General features: G+C 50.3%; 9 protein-coding genes across 9 annotated transcripts; 6 read left to right on the top strand and 3 right to left on the bottom strand.

Annotated features, from left to right (window-relative positions):
- Positions 1–343: 343 nt before the first annotated feature.
- Positions 344–1,526, top strand: PV08_01506 (uncharacterized protein; the record flags this gene model as incomplete). The annotated part of the gene is made up of 2 exons (XM_016375867.1): positions 344–430; positions 480–1,526. The coding sequence occupies 2 exons, from the start codon at positions 344–346 to the stop codon at positions 1,524–1,526; spliced, it is 1,134 nt and encodes a 377-aa protein (XP_016241143.1).
- Positions 1,527–2,011: 485 nt separating this feature from the next.
- On the bottom strand, positions 2,012–2,686 carry PV08_01505 (uncharacterized protein; the record flags this gene model as incomplete). The annotated part of the gene is made up of 1 exon (XM_016375866.1): positions 2,012–2,686. The coding sequence occupies one exon, from the start codon at positions 2,684–2,686 to the stop codon at positions 2,012–2,014; it is 675 nt and encodes a 224-aa protein (XP_016241142.1).
- Positions 2,687–3,859: 1,173 nt separating this feature from the next.
- Positions 3,860–5,122, top strand: PV08_01504 (uncharacterized protein; the record flags this gene model as incomplete). Its single annotated transcript, XM_016375865.1, has 1 exon — positions 3,860–5,122. The coding sequence occupies one exon, from the start codon at positions 3,860–3,862 to the stop codon at positions 5,120–5,122; it is 1,263 nt and encodes a 420-aa protein (XP_016241141.1).
- A 654-nt stretch (positions 5,123–5,776) lies between these two features.
- Positions 5,777–6,142, top strand: PV08_01503 (uncharacterized protein; the record flags this gene model as incomplete). The annotated part of the gene is made up of 1 exon (XM_016375864.1): positions 5,777–6,142. One exon carries the CDS (start codon positions 5,777–5,779, stop codon positions 6,140–6,142), a length of 366 nt encoding a protein of 121 aa, XP_016241140.1.
- Positions 6,143–6,807: 665 nt separating this feature from the next.
- PV08_01502 (uncharacterized protein) lies at positions 6,808–7,317 on the bottom strand (the record flags this gene model as incomplete). The annotated part of the gene is made up of 1 exon (XM_016375863.1): positions 6,808–7,317. The coding sequence occupies one exon, from the start codon at positions 7,315–7,317 to the stop codon at positions 6,808–6,810; it is 510 nt and encodes a 169-aa protein (XP_016241139.1).
- An 808-nt stretch (positions 7,318–8,125) lies between these two features.
- PV08_01501 (uncharacterized protein) lies at positions 8,126–8,704 on the bottom strand (the record flags this gene model as incomplete). Its single annotated transcript, XM_016375862.1, has 1 exon — positions 8,126–8,704. The coding sequence occupies one exon, from the start codon at positions 8,702–8,704 to the stop codon at positions 8,126–8,128; it is 579 nt and encodes a 192-aa protein (XP_016241138.1).
- Positions 8,705–11,107: 2,403 nt separating this feature from the next.
- On the top strand, positions 11,108–14,450 carry PV08_01500 (uncharacterized protein; the record flags this gene model as incomplete). The annotated part of the gene is made up of 4 exons (XM_016375861.1): positions 11,108–11,195; positions 11,242–11,515; positions 11,612–11,709; positions 11,758–14,450. 4 exons carry the CDS (start codon positions 11,108–11,110, stop codon positions 14,448–14,450), a joined length of 3,153 nt encoding a protein of 1,050 aa, XP_016241137.1.
- Positions 14,451–15,055: 605 nt separating this feature from the next.
- PV08_01499 (uncharacterized protein) lies at positions 15,056–17,998 on the top strand (the record flags this gene model as incomplete). Its single annotated transcript, XM_016375860.1, has 1 exon — positions 15,056–17,998. The coding sequence occupies one exon, from the start codon at positions 15,056–15,058 to the stop codon at positions 17,996–17,998; it is 2,943 nt and encodes a 980-aa protein (XP_016241136.1).
- A 253-nt stretch (positions 17,999–18,251) lies between these two features.
- Positions 18,252–19,643, top strand: PV08_01498 (uncharacterized protein; the record flags this gene model as incomplete). Its single annotated transcript, XM_016375859.1, has 3 exons — positions 18,252–18,439; positions 18,661–19,291; positions 19,455–19,643. 3 exons carry the CDS (start codon positions 18,252–18,254, stop codon positions 19,641–19,643), a joined length of 1,008 nt encoding a protein of 335 aa, XP_016241135.1.
- Positions 19,644–19,720: the final 77 nt, after the last annotated feature.

The raw sequence follows: 19,720 nt of genomic DNA, 5'->3' as shown, positions 1-19,720 counted from the left end.
AAAAAGCTTCAGCTTCTTCGGCCCATCTGGCAATTCTGTCAGCAAAAGTCCAATTTTAGATGTGCTGGTGTCGACGCGAACATGAATTGGCCCCAGTCCGCAGGAAGAGCAACCGCTAGTTCAGGTAGAGGCCGTACGTGCCAAGGGCAGCCATTACCGCATGGGGAATTTTTTTGGCCTGACAGTCGGAATACAAGTGAACTGCCGCATTCGAAGCGTCACGGTCCTGTCATGCCTTTGCATTTTATTTTCAATGACGCGCTCAAGTCCAACTGTACCTGTATGATAATTGTCGACGCAGGAGGTCAATTGCTTCGAAAGCTCCCATTGTATCACCGTCGCCATGAAAGGACCGAATCCCGCCAGTATGGGCTCCTTCGGCATCTGCTCGCGTTGCATGAGAGCTATTCGCCAAAGCGTCCGACACGACGTAGGTAGTTGCTGAGCATCTCCTACCAAAGCTAACAAATTTGGAACAGAATTTGGTGTTGGCAAAATCACCAGCTTCCAGCCGTCGATATTTGTCGTTCCAACAAACAGAACCGAGACTCCAGACTCAAAACGCGAAGGCGAGCATACAAATCAACGTTCCCACCGCAACTCCCACCAACACGACCAATTTGAAGGCTGAAGTTCCTGGGGATGCCCCGAAGGGGGCAGCACCACAAGAGCACACCAAATCCAAATCACCCAAGAGATCAGAACTCCCACCAGGACCCAGCGTCGCACACATGCAGGCACAGATACAGCAGTCCCTACAACGCCCGGCGGTGACCAACCCTCTTGCCACTCGAGTAGCTCAGAGCCTGCGCAAGACCGCACAGGGGACGACGCAGACGTACATCACATATGGCGAGACGGAGACTCTTTTCAAATCCTGTGCAGCACAGGCGGATTACACTATACCCGAGGATCAGCGCATGGGCATACTTACAGGGAAGGGGCCTCCCAAGACGGCCGATGGGGTGGACCTTGGCCACCGGGTGGGAGACACCTGGTGGTTCGACACGATAGGTCTGCCGCCCACCTTTTCCACCTGGTCCCAGGTCGCATTCCTCCACATGTACATCATCACGGTGCGGATGCGTGCAGTCGATACGAGGTCCGAGTTCCAAGACTATCAGCGCTATCTGATCGAGCACTTCTCCCATACCGCCGAGGATAAGATGGTCCTACTGCACAACATGTCCGCTCGGGGCGTGCGAAATAAATACCTCAAGGATCTGTTTCTGCAGTGGCGTGGTATTCTGGCCGCGCACGATGAGGGTTTGATCAAGGGTGATGCTGTACTTGCTGGCGCTGTCTGGCGAAACCTCTTCCGTGGGCAGGAAGATGTGGATTGGGAGAAGGTTGCCCTCGTGGTAGCCTTCATCCGAAGAGCAATTGCCAAAACAGGGAATCTGGATATAAAGACCATAGTCAGGGGTGTCGATGGGCCTGAGGGCATTTGGGCTCAAAGTCAGCGGCCACTGCAAGAGCTCGTAGGCCACCAGAGTGGACTCCTGAAGGAACCTTTGGCTGATTGAGACTTTCTATCTTGCTCTCGTTGCTGATGCCTCTGTATACTATGTATGTACGATACTATTCTCATAAAAAAATGTTTCTCCAAAACAATTCTTCTCAGTTATATGACGCACCGGGGAGTGATTAAGACAACGAATGGAGTTCAAATCAATACTGCCCGGTTGTTATTGCTACGGACCCATTTTGACCGAGACTTGAGTCAACACAATCAGACTCCTTCCGCATGCAATGAATGTTGTACATTGCCGGACCCCTTCAATCACCCAAGACAGATTTGCGACCACCATTTCTTGATACAAAACGAATGTGCATTTCTCGAAAGCCACTGTCCCGGTCAACATGTCAGACAGCCAGAGAAGCCGACCGATGAAACAATCTTGGGCAATGCTTGCTCATGTATTTTCGGGCGGTATCCCCCCTGAGCTGTTGTTTCGAACCTGGGCATCTAGAGTAACAAAATGCCGCGGTAAGGACTTGGAGTTATCTCTCAAGCGCCATTCGGAACCGAAATTGTCTTGGTGAGCTTGAGCTCGCAGAAGCAGCCCTGGAAGAATGGAAACCAGTCATAGCCATCCGGGCAGCTACCCCATCTTCCGCAAGCTACCAAGGGGGCAGGGGCAGTGGTAACTGTGACGGGGGCCTCCGATTCTTCCTGTTGAATGCTTTTGGGGATGTCTGCGACCTGCTCCAATGGTTCCGGCACTGCATTCCGAGGCTGCAGCTGCAGTTGGGCTGAAGTCACCATTCTTAGGTGGCAAGGTGAAGCCGCGGTAGCGACGGTGTTCTTCGAGGTCCGTGTTGGAGTATGAATAACAATGACAACAGCTTCGTTGCTCTCGTTCGCCTCCTGATCGTCTAAGAAATAGCCTTCACGCAAATCAAGTTCATCCATGGCTGCTCCTTGCAGATGTGACAGGTGGGGTGGTCGCCAGGAACAGGTATCGTCTGCTGCATCGCAGATGTCACTGCTGTCGTCGTACTGTTCCTGGCTTTCCATCCACACATGGACACGTGGAAGTGCCGAAACAAGCGTCAGACGGCCGAAGAGTAAGGCAGTTGCTGTAAATGAGAAGCGCATCTTTGCTTTCTGCCAGGCAGGATTTGTCCTTGGTCTGGGAAGCAGGATAGATTGGAGAAGATGGATCCGCTCAAATATAGCCATTCTGGAGAAGTTGCGCAAGAAGATCTCGATTTCAAGCATCTCACCTGGTCTGCTCGGACGAATCTGTACTCCCCCTCTTTGGAGGAATGGCAACATGAGAATCAATTGCTTTCACACAGTGACTCGTCGATTTTCCTGAAAGGGGACGGTGAAGCTTGCGATACTCAAATATCGATGCAGGAGCACACCATGAGACTTTCGTGGCCAACTTTTTCGGAAGATAATAATCAGGAAGGGGGCGTGGTAGTACACAGCAACCACAAAGCTCGCTTCCGACATACTGTCACCTCAATCGTGAGACTCCCGGAGGTCATGCCAGATCTAGCGAGCTTTTTGGCTGTGTGACGCGGGAGGTTGATCCCGAGGTAGCTGCACAGTGAGCTCACTTGCCGAGATGATCTTGTTTCGAATCTACTGTACATTAGCGAGGAAGTCTGGGTCACTTAAGATCCGGAGATATCTTGAAGAAGATATTGAGATATGTGGCGATGGATAAGGAATGGACAGTGGCATAGGTCTCTAATCATTCTGGCGTTCAATGACCGAAAAGCACCGTCACCCTGAAGGTGAGTAGAGACAGCCTTTCCAATATACTCCGGCATGCCCATTTTGGCAAGCCAGAGTTTCAATATTCAGGAAGTGAGCACTCTGTTGATCATCTAGAAAAGTGAGAGTAACCAAGCGCTAGCCTCCTGAAAGCTCCCGCCAATTCTGACACTTCAGAGTCGTGTAGGAGTCTTTGCGTGCCTTAGAAACTGACTACCAGTCAACACCTTTAGCCCACAAACACCAATGGGACTGAACCTCATGGCAGGTTGGTAAGGTCTATGTACCAAGGATCAACAATCACCAACCTGAGATAATGTAGGTATGGAAGTTGACAGGATAGGCCAAATGATCCACCGGATCCATTTTCCTACGGTGGACGGAGCGGCCAAAGCTGCCAAATACCGGAGATGTTGCCAGAATGTCTCCAAAACGACTCCTAGAACAATTCAAGTTCAACTCTCGACTCACCTCCAAAACTTGGATCGCAGTATCTTGGACGGGATCCAAAGCAGTCGCCACGGACTTCGGACTTTTATGCCATGTTCAGCTCCTCGTGAACAGACCGAAACGAGCCACAGAGTAAAAGGTCTCCAGCTGCCCTTGTCGGGCAGTGGCGCCCTCGCCATGCTCCTCCTTCAAGTCCTACGACATCTACTCCCACTCCTCCTCCTCTTCACATGTGCCCTAGCAGTGGAGGATCTCTATAAAATACTTGGACTCGACAAGTCTTGTTCGGAAAGAGACCTAAAGAAGGCCTATCGCACTCTGTCCAAGAAGTACCATCCAGACAAGGCGAGCGGAGATGAGAAGAAGTTTCTCGAGGTCGCAGATGCCTACGAGACACTGTCTGATCCTACCACGCGCAAAATCTACGATCAATATGGCCACGAAGGTCTAGAAAACCATAAACGAGGGGGCGGCGCAGGCGGACACCACCATGACCCATTCGATTTGTTCTCGAGGTTCTTTGGCGGCGGAGGACACTTTTCAGGTGGATCTGGAAATGGGATAAGGCGAGGACCAGACCTCGAAGTCAGACTCCATATTCCCTTACGCGACTTCTACACGGGTAGAGACACAGAATTCACAATCGAGAAACAACAAATATGTGAAGAATGCGAAGGTTCAGGATCTGCTGATGGACAGGTTGAAACATGCCATCAGTGTGGAGGGCGTGGGATAATTATCCAGAAACACATGCTTGCGCCGGGAATCTTCCAGCAGGTCCAGGCAGCATGCGACCAGTGTGGTGGACGCGGCAAGTCTATCAAGCATAAATGCAAGGTCTGTGGAGGTAACCGGGTCGTGCGAGGCCCTACTACATTGACTGCTACTCTCGAGAGAGGCATGCCGAAAGGTCATAGACTTGTTTTCGAAAGCGAGGCAGATGAGCATCCAGATCACGTTGCGGGCAATCTGTACGCCTATCTCATGGAGCAAGAACCTGCAATGCCAGAGGATGAGAGCCAAAGGACCGACGGGACGTTCTTCCGTCGCAAAGATGACGACTTATACTGGAAAGAAGTACTTAGCCTTCGGGAGGCCTGGATGGGAGGCTGGACTCGCAACCTCACCCACCTCGATGGGCATGTCGTCCAACTGTCGCGCAACCAGGGTGAAGTGGTCCAACCCGGTCAAATTGACACTATCAGGGGCGAGGGCATGCCCATTTTTCATGAAGATCACATGCATGGCCATGACCATGACGGAGAAGAGTTTGGCAATTTATACGTTGAGTACAAGGTCATCATTCCGGATCAAATGGATAGCGGCATGCACAAGGAGTTCTCGGCAGTCTGGGACAAGTGGCGCAAGAAGAAGGGCGTGGATCTGCTACAGGACAGTGGCAGACCAACCTACATTGTACGAGGAAAGGACGAATTATAGACCATGGGGCATACAAGAGATTTGGTACATGGGAATGCATTAGAGTCATTGTATGCGGCGTTCATCTGTACATCTGTACTTTACTCAGACATGTACTATCAGTGTCTTGTGAAATGCTTATCAATTTCAGTCTCCAGAGTTACGGACCCTTAAGCACTTCGCCCCGCTTTTCGCCCAACGACGGGTTCGCAGTTCTCGATAGCAACAGGCTCGGAATGGGGTCTTCATAAATTCGTCTCCGTCAACCAACCGACGAAGCGCACGGTGATACGATACAAGCGGAAGGGAATTCGGAATGTCAAGGCCGCATGTACCTGGTGTTCATGTTGATGAGCTAGTCCGGGTTTGGTGATATTTCACGGACGCGGAGGACTGCCCGTCGAGAAGAGGCAGCATATGACACGTAGGATGGCTCGGAACGGTGCTCGTGCCCATGTTCTTGGGCCTGATCGAACAGCAAGTGGTTCTTGACCCGGCTTGGGGGGCCTAAGCATCTCCCCGCCCCTATATAATGTAGATACTCCCAGGAAGAGGCGTCTTTACTTTTCAACCTTAGGTTTCTTCTCTAGGACGGCAAGAGAGGGTGAACTCTTCTGACTTTTGTTCTGTTCTGGATATCCTCGGTTCCCTAACTTATCGTCTTTTGGTTCGACCATGGCAACCTCGACGTGCAAAGAATTTTGGGCGCAGTGGGACAACGCGTGGGATCTGGGCCTCCCCGCTGAGAAACGTCTGGAGATTCTCAAGAACGCTACGGCTCCCGGGTTCACGTACACAAACCCTACCTCCCATATACCGAATGGGAATCTGGAGGAAGTCGTCCAGCTCATCGGGCAAATGCTACAAGGTCCGGGGAAGAACATGACAGTCAAGCACCTCAATTGGTGGGAGCACCACGGTCACAGCGCGCTCCATTGGGACATGGTTGATGTTGACTCTGGGGAGGCAAAGCTTCGCGGCTTCAGCCACGGTCGGTACGCCGAGGATGGAAAGTTGTTATCAGTTACGGATTTCTGGTGAGGGGATTCGAGTCTTCATAGTGCGCGTATTTTGATGATAGGTACTGCCACTGGGGCCGAACGTGCAGCGTGTGGAACTTCGCCGACAGGGATACTGCATACCGTATATCTTGTATCGTTTCACCTGGCAATGAGGATCTTTTGTTGCGGAAAATATTGGTAACTGGTGAACCCTCCACACTCGTACGGGTGACCGCTATTGCAAGCTCTGCGTCGAAGTCTGCACCCAGAGATTCAGGCAGTGTTAATTTAAGTGTGGGGAATCGTACTAGCTAGTTAAACTACTCACGTAGGGGAGTGAGTGGAGTTGGCCCCCCAAAGAGACGAGGCTGTGGATTAAGGGATACGAGCGGCACTATACAAAATATTTACGGACACCTTTCGAGCCCAACAAAAGGTGCTTGGGGAATAGCCCGTTAGACATGTGTATTCTGTATTGAGCAATGGAAATGTCCAAAGTACCTTTGTACATATATTGACGTTCAGATAACCCTGAAACCTTTCGTTCCCGCCATGGCTAATGCTGCCGCGCCTGGAAATCGGATGGCCTCACAACCAAGAGAAGCAGACAGCATTTTCAAACCCCCGGGATCAGCTAAACAACCTTTGAGTTCCCGCTCGATGCTTGACAAGCACGCTTACAGCCACGGATACCATATATACCACTCATTTGAAGAACTTCTTCATGTCCTCTGCCGTGGGCCATTTCGGATTCATCTCGAATCGCTCTCGGGTGGTCATACGACCCGGATACGATCTTCCATCGTTATGTTCGAACTCGTTTTTTTGATAAGCAAAGTCTCGTGCAACCACGCCGCTGCTCCGAGCTTCAGCGACTGCTTGCCAATTGTCCTCTGATACATTTTCCTGGTGCCATTCTCCGGAGTCTCTCCGGGATGGATCAGAAAACTGACTGCGACGGTGAGTGTATCCCAGTTTCTCGTCCATCCACATTGGTGTCGTTGCATCCCGGGGCGCGTAGAGGTGCTTGAGGCTTGGTCTGCGTCTGAGGCTCTCCGTGGTGTGCTTCTCAGGGTGCTTCTTGTTTCCGTCGAAGGTCCGATGGGCTTTGTAGGTGGGCTCATCACGGATGCTACCGAGACTGCTAAAGTCTTCATCGGCGCCGAATAGCTCGTAATCACGGGCCCTAGGAGTCTCGTCGCCTCTTTGAGACATGATGTGCGGAATGCGAGTCGGTTTACTTTCTTGTCCGGCGTGGTTTCAGTGTGGTTATCCTGATTGTCAGGAGTTTAAAAGGACTTAGTGTTCCTTGATGAAGAATTTTGCTACATGCAAGAATCCCTAGGAAACCGTCGGATCCTCGAATTTATATCCTCGCATGCTGTTTGGTACTCTTGTTTGAGCATCATCGCAGTGAGGGAGTTATGTGTTTCTGAGACTGGTTTCGGAATGTCTATCGATGGCTTCATCATCCTCGCGGATAGAGAAGGGTGACACAGGGAACGGCATGGTTTACATCTCTGTTTGAATCCTACCTGACTTCATGAAGCTGTTTGCAAGTTGGATTGATGCGAAAAGTGGTTAGCTGCGGTTGTTGTCCTATCAGAATCCAAAGGGAAACAACATGGACATTGAGTGCCATGGTCATGATACATGGATGACAGTGCTCTAGATCTTTTGGACATAAAGAAGAGTCTTCTGATTCCATCTATCTTTCAATCATAGACTTCATAAGTCAGGAACACGGAATTCCACCTGTGCACCGTATCTACCAAGAAGCCGGTATGGGTATGTGTTCTGGTGAGGGTGAAAATGGTTACACAGGGAATGAAAAAAGTAACCGTCCATGAAAGAATTAGGCTGATGCAAAATAATGCCACTTGGAATGAACTCTTAAGTTCTGGGTATCTCATTACTTTACACCATCGTGTCAATCCAACGTGAGTGTCACTATGAAACGACACACTCTCTTCCGGAAGACATCGCCTCTGACCTGAAAGAAGACCAAATTTCTCAGTGCCGTTCACTTCCTAGGATACTTTTTCTTTATCCTCTCAATGCTGTTTGTAGTAACCTGAGGTGGCATATCAGGATCCTGAGAACTGTAGTGCTTGGACGAGGCTTGTCGATATTCCCAATCTCGTGGCTCAATGCGCTCACCAGGAAGAACTTGATTGAAGTTTTCATGGTTCTCCCGTGACACTTTCTTCCTCGCTCTCTCCCTCCTGTCCCGAGTCGCCTGGCTAGGATTGTCGGTCCATTGTGATTTTCGTTCGGTCTGAGCTATGGCGTGGTCCATGATGTCCGCGTCCCTGTCAGGGTACCAGTCACTTCCTTCGTACTTTTGTATGAGGGCTTTGGTGTTGTAGGCCTTGTGCATATCGTCGTAGAGATGCGATTTGTCTCTACGTTTCCGCGCAGGCTCGTCATGCTTCTCACGTTCCTTCTCTTTGCCTTTGCGGGAACGCTCAGAGGAGCGTGGGTCTTCTTCCTCTTGAATGTACCGACTGCTACCCTGATGTCTTTCATCATCCAATTCATGACGATCCATGTGTTTGTCGTCCTGGTAGTCGTAATGTCGATCCATGTACCGGTCAGACATCTTGGAAGTTGGCTGTGGTGCTCTTTAAACAGATGTCGGTCTTGTTTGTTGGAAACATTCCAGAAGTCGTCCTTACGATAGTTGCTAGTATTCAGAATGCCGAAGTGTGTTGGACATGTCGGATCTGTAGACCACAAGTGTCCTGCTACTTATAGCATGATGTGACAAACAGGTACCCGATGTGTGACAGTCCTGGAGATACTTGCTGGATTCATTGGGCAATTGCTGCCTTGGTCTATTCACAATTTCATACAGAAATTTCTGAACGGCCATCGTGATATCTAGTGAATACAAGGCATCGTCAATGCCTATGAAGGCAGGATAACCGGAGCGTGACAAGTATATAGTCGCGACGCGTCAGCAACCATTTGTATCAGTGAAGGTAAACCGCGAGTGAGCCTTTCCAGTGTCAGATCATATCAGATGATAGTTTCGTGCGGTCAAAGAATACCAGTGTCAAAAATGGAAAAGAAAGCTCCTTGATGTTGATCACAAGGCTGGGGCAGAAAGGGGCCCAGCTGCAGCCAATAGCAAAGACACTGAAACCTTCGAGGATGCCCTGCTGAGTCAAATTTCATCCAACATCAACGCATTACATTCCCGGAATACCAGTCGGAGATCTTGACAAAGATCTTGCACTTCAACGCAAACCGCTGAGGCCTGTCTAGACAGAAACAATACAAGTCGGAAGTTGTGGGACCGACCGGACCACAACAACCTACGATACCCAGCTCAACTCACCCACGTAGTCTTCAAGAAATTGCCGCTGAGTCCACGTGATATAGTCTTCAAAGAGAAGCTTAATATCTGTGTAATCCAACCACGGTGCTGATGCCGATCCTCAGGAACCTCCATATGCACGCACACGTCGGCAAAACTGGCCAAGTCATCGTCATCCTGCTAGTTTGGCATATCTCGAACTCGGCAGTCGAATGATAGACCAACATCATCCGAAGATGGTATTGATGTGGCCATGAGAGAGAAAGCACGCTGATTGCTGCATCGAAGCAGAAGCGTGGCCACGAAGACTGGTTACCCGCTCTCATGATCGGAGCAGCAGTGGAACACTGTTAAGGACCATCCAACTAAGGGCGGGCCGCCCTCAGATGGAGATCTTGGATGCCTCTTGCAGAGAATTTGTTTGTCGTGCCATGGTACTGCAGAATGGGACTGATACAACATGGATTTACAACAATGACGTCGAGGAAGTCAGCGTCCGTTGTTGGACCACGAGACCACCTGCTCTGCTTCGCCTAAAAAGCTCGTCGAGAAGCCTTTCGAAGCGAGTAATGTAGCCATCCAGTTGTGAGATGTAGTCATTGCCGGGTCCTTACGCAAATCCACGGCTGAATTTGTCACACCTTGTCAGACAAACGACCAGAAAGCGATATCGCTAAGATGGAAAGCCAAAAAGCCATTGACGAAGCTTCTCAACCCTCAGTAGAGCATTCCACAAAAGTATTGTGCGACCATTATTTCTGCCGGTGACCCTGTTCAAGCACAGGCTAATCAGCATAGCCATGGTCTCCTGTCCATTTAGTGATATCTGCTGTCGTGGCGGTAGCACCTGTGATCAGCCATTACAATTCACTTACACTACCATTGACTTCTCTGTGCCCTATAATGGCCTCTGCTCATTGGTCCACAGCCCTCTAAAATCATAGCACATATGTATCCAACTGGTCGAATTTTTGTCAACTAACCTTCACAGGAACTCGATTCAACACGAATCTTCAACCTCTCTGGTGTAATGGTCAAGGTCGCCCTTTCCGCAGGGGGACTCAAGTCAGGACAAAACTGGATGGCTATCCTGTATGGCAACTTGACTCCCCGCGGAGGAAGAATTTCAATGGGGAAATCGACACTCTCGACATAACTGGGAAATAAACAGGTCGACATCAAGGTTCCAACAATAAAGGGCAAGGACAACATAGGAGGAAGAAATCATGGGGATAGAAAAAGTTGTAAGCGCTGCGACAGGGGAGATTCCAGGGCGAGTACCATCATACCGTTGCGACCTTCAGTGGACCCGGGATGGGAGGCCTTCGGGGGAAAAAAATCCTTACACAGCTGGGGTTTTCTTAACTAGGCTCCTATGGGAGATAAATCCTAGTTTAAGTTTTTGCATTTTTGCAGAAATCCTCTCTCAGATTTAATCCCTTTTGAAACGGTGAAGAGATCAAAGCTTAATAACTACAGATATTTGATCTTACAAAAGATGATATTGAAATTAAGCTTTGAAATAAGGTTCAATTAAGAAGGTTAAGCGAATACAGGCTAGTGAGGCTCCGTCATTTTGTTCCGCATTGAGGGGAATTTCTTTTTGAGCGATTGATAAATGTGCAATCTCAACCTCAACTCAAGATAATCGATTCGCCGCAACTGGAGAAGTCGCCATGTATCATGGCTCTATCAGATGCACGGGACTATGTGTTGGTCGTGGAAAACAACAAGCAGGAAGCCGCTGAAATCGCAAAGTCGGCAGCTCGAAGTTGGTGGTAGATCCCTCTTGTCTATGATCGTGCTAACCGCTACAGAACTTGAAAGCCGCGAGACTACCCTGATCGAAGTAGTCCAGTCCTTGGGCGAATACATCAACGATGACGACGAGAAAATCCGCGGTCGAGCCGTGTCCTTCTTGGTCGCCGTGATCTCGTCCTTGCCTCCGAAATATCTCTCCCGCCAACAGATCCAGGTCCTATGCCAATTCTTATGTGATCGAATTGAAGATGGAGGGGCCATCAACGGGTTATCAGAGCTGCAAAGTCTTGACAGATTTACAAATGATATGGCACAAACGGTTATGAGAGCGTGAGTGCGATACACCACGCGACAGCTGTCCAGGGACTTGAAATCAAGGTTGTCTGGTAGCAGGTCATGCTGTGGCTTTGACTGACATACGAGTAGGATATTCGAGCACTTCTCGGATTTGCAGAGTCTCAACCAGGCTGGCCGATACAAAGTCCTCCAGCTGGTCAATGAGCTTCTCGAGCATCACCGAAAAGGTACCCACTTGCGCCCCATCCCGTGTTCAATTCAGCTGACCGCTGTAGCTATCAGAGACATGGGCGAAGAATCTCTTACCGGCATTGTCGACTTGGTGGCAGGTGAAAAGGACCCTCGCAATCTCATGTTAATTTTTTCGATGCTGAGAGTCCTGATGATGGAATGGGATATATCCAAACACGTCGAGGTCATGTTTGACTCTGTCTACGCCTACTTCCCTATAACATTTAGACCGCCTCCCAATGATCCATACGGGATCACGGCTCAGGATCTGAAAGACAGGCTGCGAGACTGCCTGGCTTCTACTGGCGCGCTTGCTCCTCATACCTTTCCTAATATGCTGGATCGATTAGACTCGACATCTAACACCGTCAAGAAGGACGTGTTGCAGACACTCGTTGCCTGCTCAAAACATTACGATGCCTCTACTATGAGCCAGTATTCTATTACTCTGTGGGATGCTGTCAAGTTTGAAGTTTTGCAGGCTCAAGAACCCGAGCTTGCTGCAGAAGCCTTGAAGGTTCTGGGAGGGATTGCATCATGCCTATCCACAGCTCCGACGCACAACACTTCGAGCTCGCCACTTTTACAGTACTTGAAACCCGTGAATAAGGAGTGTTTAGAACATCTGCAGGAGCCCGCGTCACGACAAGCAAAGGCTTCGGGAGACATTGTGAAGGCTGTAGCGTCAGCTTCAGTTCAGTCCTTTGAAATCGTCATAAAGGCAATTGGGCCTTTCTTATTTACCCTCTATCAGTCAGCACAGGGTTTGGTGCAACAGCGAGCTGTTTTGGAGGTCGCTAATCAAATATTTGAGGCCTCGATCGAAGTTTATGGGTCATGGACGAAACCGAGCCAAAAGAACCCCGAAGGGCGAGAGAATCCGATAGGAGAACTTAAGGACAAGTTCGTTGCCGTTTACAGTCAAGCATTGATGGGAACTGTGAAGGAAGAGGTTTCGTTTCGTTTGACGGCCGCAAATGGCTTGCTGCTTGTGTCCAAAATGAACTCAATGCTCGCAGACGATGAGATTGGACTGTTTGTTCAATATTTTGATGATATCGTCCTCAACGAAGAGTCTTATGGGCGAGATGAACTGAAAAAGAAGGCCGTTAATGCCCTAGCCGAGATATCACAATTCAAACCCGGATTGATCTCAGATATCACTTATCCTGCTTTTCTGGCCCGCTTGCCCGACTCGGAAGAGGACGTTATGACAAGCGACTACAACTCTGTCCTTGAAGGGTTGGCTGAAATCAGTATCGAAAGAGAGCTGTTGCGGACTTTGATGCGACGTCTTCTTACCAAATTGGACAGTCTGTTCAACTCTGGCGGCCGTGCCTCCTACCCCTACACTTGCGCTATTTTGGCGACCATCTTGTACGTTCTTGATCGAGCGGTTTCGGCAGCAAAGACAGATCTGAGCGACTACTACGAAAGAGTGGTCGTCAACTTGTCTAGAACGGCTTCTCAGACGACAACAGGGCCCCTCGCAAGTGAAATCGTACTAGATTTGCTTGGGCGGATTATCAACTTGATAATTCGAAACAGCACTGCCGAGCAGATCAGCAGGGCTGCGGCAAACGTCTATCTGCTTTATAGGGGATCCCTTCCCAGCGAATCGCCCTCCAGTCTCTTGCAACCGCCATCCGTGGCTCTTCTGTCTACGTGGATACTAGCAGCTTTACCAAAGAGCATACAGTCTCCGTTGCTGGACAAAGGCCGACTGCCACATGTCCTTGAGAATATCATACAATTCGCAATGACTACCTCAAACCGTGCGGTCACTCAGAGCTGTCTGCTGCAGGTGGCCTTGTTTGTCAATAAACACTTCGATTCTGCTTCCTTAGAATCCGTTGATGAGCTACTTGCAAGGACCCTGTTAGCGCTGAAGGACCACCCTATGGATGAGAGCAACGCTTCCGACTTCAATATTCGCCTATCCTTCTTCTTGACGAAGGCCTTGGTTCTCAGACTTGCGCCCAGAACGAATTTCTATCTCACAAATCTTGTGGAGTTGCTCGAACAACATCAGTATCCTGGAGAGGTCTCGAGGAAAGCCGCAATGGGATTTGTCACCATCCTGTCTCCTGATGATGTTTTGTCTAAGCAGAACGGGGCACAAATTCGACTTCTTGCACCACAACGTGTATTTCAGATTCTCGTGCCACTCATTTCGGACAAGTTTCGAAACTCACAATCTCCAACGGAGAAAGAGAACTACCTTGTTGCGCTCAGTGGTGTTCTATCCAACGTACCGTCAGAGATTGTGATGCCTGAACTCCCCACTTTGTTACCGCTGCTCCTGCAGTCTTTGGATCTAACCGATCAGATGGTCAAGGTGGCAACTCTGGAAACATGTGCCGTTGTGATCTCCAATAACCCTTCCGCGCTCGAAGAAAGTGGACATATTCCAGCGCTCGTGAAGAGGTTGATCGGTGTTGCAGCTTCACAAAAATCAGATTCCGGCACAAAGCCAGCAAAGGCAGGCGCTACGCCCGGGACGCAAATGAATCTGCCAAATACGCGGCGGCTTGCAACGCGGTGTCTCACTTTGATGCCCAAGTACATCACTGGCGGTGTCTCTGGGGCAAATCCACTAATTGGCCTTAAGCGAGAAGTCTTGTATGGGTTGAGCAGAGTTCTAGACGATACGAAACGCGATGTACGGAAAGAAGCGGTGGATGCAAGAGCTGCTTGGCTGAGAAACGTGGATGACATTAACGAGGATGAGGACTAGATATCGCGCATGCCTCAGCATGATGACGAGGATGTAATAGTCGACATTCGGCTATCTTGATATTCAAATGGCATGAAGTGTACGGAGTATTATCTTGTGATGACCAGAAGCTGTTCTGGCCGGACGCTAGTGAAGCAGCAGGTAGAGAATTATCGACAAGCACGTTTCTGCCGAGTAACTTGAGGAATGTCTTCTTTTTTTTCCCTTATATCTTCTAATCAGCCATAATTATTTTATGATGGGCGGTAGCATACGCGGAGTGGTAGACAAGGCTCAGGAAAGTTCTAATTGGTTCGGCGACTCTCTTCCTTCAGCCTTGTTCAACTGCGGAGAAACTTTTCTACCACAGAACACGCCGCAAAGATCGTTGCCGCTTTGAAGGTAATGGGAGGACTTTACTTTCGCACCCTCTATCCATTCATAGTAGTCTCTACAACAATTCTGCTGTAATTCTGCACCCTGCAACATCTCAATGCCGGCGATACCCCAAAGGTGACGAGAAAATTCCTCCCTAGGTCAGACCTAGCCCTTTGCGCGGCATCCATCGCGCAGTGCTGGAGTTACGAGGTGAACTGCAGCCAAGATCCTCGGATCCAATTGCGAATATGTCTGAACAACAATATAACGAGCCTCGCATTAAATCCAATAAGCGTAGCAATGCACACCGGAGGCGCCGCGATGATATCGACTTCGAGGATCGATGGGGCGACGAGGAGATCGCCGAAGACGAGGAGGAAGCTCAATCCGATTTTGCCGAGTCGTCCTCAAAGAGGGTCAAACTTTCGGACGGTTCCGGATCTCAACAAGCGAGGGCACGCACTCCTCCACCAGAATCGGCTGAAGAGAAGGCCGAGAGGGAAAGAGATCAAGACTTGAAGGAACGAGACGAATTCGCAAAACGATTGGCGAAAAGAGACGAGGAGCGTTCGAAGAAGATTGTGGAAGATAGGTCGGCGCCTAAAGACAGCGTAGCAGCTCAGAGAAGGGCGCTCGCAGATGATATAGCCGCCCGAGCAGCGGCGATGCCAGATTTGCGGGTGCGATCTCGGCAAGATTATCTCAAGAAGCGAGAAGCTGAGCGCTTGGCCCTGCTACGGAAACAAGTCGCAGAAGAGCAAGCGGAGTTAAGGGACAACCCAGACCTGACAAGACGAGAGAAAGAAGAGTTTGCAAGAAACAAGGAGGTCTTGCGGCTGGCAGAAGAGAGACTGAATATCGACGATCATCTGGATGGCTATGCTCTACCCGAAGACTATATAACAGAGAAGGGCAAGATCGATCGGCGAAAGAAGGAACAGGCTCTTTACCAAAGATATGTCGACCGAGACGAAACTGGTAGGGAACGCTACGTTACGGAGCATGAGGAGTGGGAGAATGAGCAGACGAAGCGCGCAGAAGCGCAGATCAAGCGAGCCGAGTTTGTCGATGAAGGCGACTACGGCTACGTCTTTGACGAAAGCCAGCAAATGAAGTTTATTGTCGCAGAGACATTAGGTGGGGATCTGGGTAAGGGAATGACACGAGAGCAGAGGGAGATGGCTCAAAGACTGAGCGCGGCCGAAGCCAAAGCTAAGAGCATCGAGGAGACGAGGAAGAGCCTACCTGTTTATCAGTTCCGAGACGAAATCATCCAGGCTGTGAGAGATCACCAAGTCCTGATTATCGTGGGCGAAACGGGCAGTGGGAAGACGACTCAGTTACCTCAGTATCTGCATGAGGCCGGATTCACGCAAGGTGGCATGAAGATTGGATGTACGCAGCCTCGAAGAGTTGCCGCCATGTCTGTTGCTGCACGAGTTGCAGAAGAAATGGGCAAGCGATTGGGCAATGAAGTCGGGTATGCTATTCGATTCGAAGATAACACTAGTGAAAAGACGGTGCTCAAGTACATGACGGATGGTATGCTTCTGCGAGAGCTGCTGACAGATCCGGAGTTGTCTCAATATTCAGCCCTCATGATTGACGAGGCACACGAGCGGACTGTCAGCACAGATATTGCTTGTGGGCTGTTGAAGGATATTGCAAGAGCACGTCCCGATCTGAAACTGTTGATTTCTTCTGCTACGATGGATGCGCGAAAATTTCAAAAGTATTTTGACGATGCACCGATCTTCAACATTCCTGGCCGAAGGTACGCCGTTGATATTCACTACACGGCTCAGCCAGAAGCCAATTACCTCGCCGCTGCCATCACCACCGTCTTTCAGATACACATTACGCAAGGGACCGGGGATATCTTGGTGTTTCTAACTGGTCAGGAAGAAATCGAGGCTATGGAAGCAAGTCTACAAGAAACGGCCCGTAAATTGGGAAACAAAATCAAAGAGATGATTATCTGCCCGATCTATGCCAACCTGCCGACCGACCTACAGGCAAAGATCTTCGAGCCAACACCCGCAGGGGCGAGGAAGGTGGTTCTCGCCACCAATATTGCCGAGACTTCGTTGACCATCGATGGTATCGTCTATGTCATCGATCCCGGGTTCGTCAAAGAAAATCAATACAACCCTCGCACAGGTATGGAATCACTGGTTGTTGTTCCCTGCAGTCGTGCGTCAGCAGGTCAGCGGGCAGGTCGGGCAGGTCGTGTTGGTCCTGGCAAGTGTTTCCGGTTATACACCGCCCAGGCCTACAAAAACGAACTTGACGAGAATACCACCCCGGAAATCCAAAGAACGAACTTGACTGGGGTTGTTCTCCTCTTGAAAAGTCTAGGCATCAACGATTTACTCGACTTCGATTTCATGGATCCCCCCTCAACAGACACCCTTGTCCGAGCAGTCGAGCAACTGTACGCGCTAGGGGCGCTCAACAACGCCGGCGAGTTGACCAAGATCGGTCGACAAATGGCTGAATTTCCCACAGACCCTATGCTTGCTCGGTCTATCCTTGCTGCTGACAAGTATGGATGTGTGGAGGAGGTGCTGTCGATAATTGCCATGCTTGGTGAAGCATCCGCGCTCTTCTTTCGGCCAAAGGACAAGAAGATCCACGCTGATAGTGCAAGGGCGCGGTTTACGAACAAGGATGGCGGTGACCACCTGTCACTGCTCAACGTCTTCAACGAGTGGGCTGATTCGGACTACAGCTATGTCTGGGCCAAGGAGAATTTCTTGCAGCAGAGAAGTTTGACCAGGGCGCGTGATGTACGGGATCAGTTAGCCCGACTGTGCGACCGAGTGGAGGTTGACGCCGGCAAAAGCTGCGGCGGACAATCCAACATTGAGCCTATTCAGAAGGCTATTACTGCTGGCTTCTTCCCTCATTCTGCTCGACTGCAACGAGATGGGCAAAGCTATCGTACGGTGAAGAACGGACAGGTTGTCTATATTCACCCATCGGGAGTTCTCATTGAGAGCCAACCGAAATGGTTGATCTATCATGAACTGGTACTGACCAGTAAGGAATATATGAGAAGCTGCATGCCTCTGAAGCCCGAGTGGTTGATCGAGGTGGCGCCTCACTACTATAAGAAGAAAGACCTGGAGACCTTGGGCGTGGAGCGAAAGGTCCCCAGAGGCGAAGGAAAATCCCAGAGCAAGATATAAGCAATGTGATGAGTGAACAGTATCAAAGACCATAAGCCCCTGCCATACTGTGGCTAGTACATTACAATAGGATCCGTTCAGTGAGTCCTTGGTGACTTGTGTATATCCGCGACGTTCAGCCTCGCCAGGGTGGGTCACGTGTGGAGAGTTCGAACCTATTAAAATCTTTTATTTCCATCTCTTTTGAGAAAGTAGAATTTCTTCGGCCACCATGATAGACAGGTGAAAGCCATTCTAGAGCCCCGGCAAGATCATGTCGAAAGACGAAACGACGAGTTGCAAGACCATCCTTGCGGGCACCATCGCCAAAGGGCTCCTCTCTGAGGTCCAGGCAGGGCTCAGCAAACTTGGTCGCAAACCTCACCTACTCGGAATACTTGCCAATGCCGACCCTGCTGCCAAAGTGTATGCAGACTGGACTGAGAAGACGTGCAACGACAAGTGAGTGTCCCCCAGGTTGCTCTCAAGGGCAATTGTGTATCTGTGTGATTCCGGGAAGACTCTGAGTGGCATGTCTTTAACTGATCGGAAGCCGACTGAGGCTGCATGATCCATGTCCATCACAGGAATGGGTGGGGAGGAAAAAGAAGAAGCACAAGTGTCGGACACTACAGTCTATCCAGGGGTCGTTTTGGAACTGACAAATGTCTTTCTCGGGACAGTGGCTTCGCATACACTCTCAAGTCGGTCGCGAAAGACGACGTCGAGGAGACCATCATGGCAGCCAACAACGACGACGCGGTCGACGGAATAATAGTGTACTACCCGATCTTCAACAACCGGCAGGACCAGTACCTGCAACAGATTGTCGACGTGTCCAAGGACGTCGAGGGCCTGAGCCACCAGTACATTTTCAACATGTACCAGAACATCCGGTTCCTGGACGAGTCCCAGGCCATCAAGTCGGTGCTGCCGTGCACTCCGCTCGCCGTGATCAAGATTCTGGAGTTCCTGCACATCTACAACACCATCCTGCCCTACGGCAACAGACTGTTCGGCCGGACCATCTGCGTCGTCAACCGGTCCGAGGTGGTCGGGCGGCCGCTGGCGGCCCTGCTGGCCAACGACGGCGCGAGCGTGTACAGCGTCGACGTCACGGGCGTGCAGCTGTTCACCAGGGGCGAGGGGATCCGGAAGCGCAAGCACGAGGTTCACGAAAAGGAAGGCTGGACACTCGAGACGTGTGCGCCACTTTGCGACGTCGTCATCACCGGGGTGCCCGGTGACAAATTCAAGTTCCCGTGCCACCTGCTCAAGGAGGGTGCCGTGTGTATCAATTTCTCAAGTGAGAAGGTGAGCTTTTCTCCCCTCCCTCCCCCTCCCTATCTTGTCGTACCATGACCCTGTACCGAAGCCAGAATAAGCAGCCAGATCCAAATCGCAGCCGCAAGAAATGCGGCGTTTCAGAACAGAAACATGACTAACAATGTAACCCTGACCCCCGGGGTGGTACTAGAATTTTCCCGTCGAAGTCAAACAAAAAGCATCGATCTACGTGCCGGCCATTGGAAAGGTGACGATCGTCGTACTGCTCAGAAACCTGCTGCGGATCGTACAGAACAAGCAGGCTCGATTGGCCCAGAGTCACACTACGACGGTGGATGGCACGCAGACTGAAGGAGGCGTCGACAAAGCCACAACTTGACGCTGAAGAAACCGGAACACTTCCCAACTAGACACCATGCGGCAGACATTTTCGCATTGCCACGACCCGTTTTTGCT

Source organism: Exophiala spinifera (genome assembly GCF_000836115.1).
Source record: "Exophiala spinifera strain CBS 89968 unplaced genomic scaffold supercont1.1, whole genome shotgun sequence".
In the NCBI taxonomy this organism is placed as follows: Eukaryota; Fungi; Ascomycota; class Eurotiomycetes; order Chaetothyriales; family Herpotrichiellaceae; genus Exophiala; species Exophiala spinifera.
Note: the sequence above shows the minus strand (reverse complement) of the source record. Positions and strands in the feature narration are given on the sequence as shown.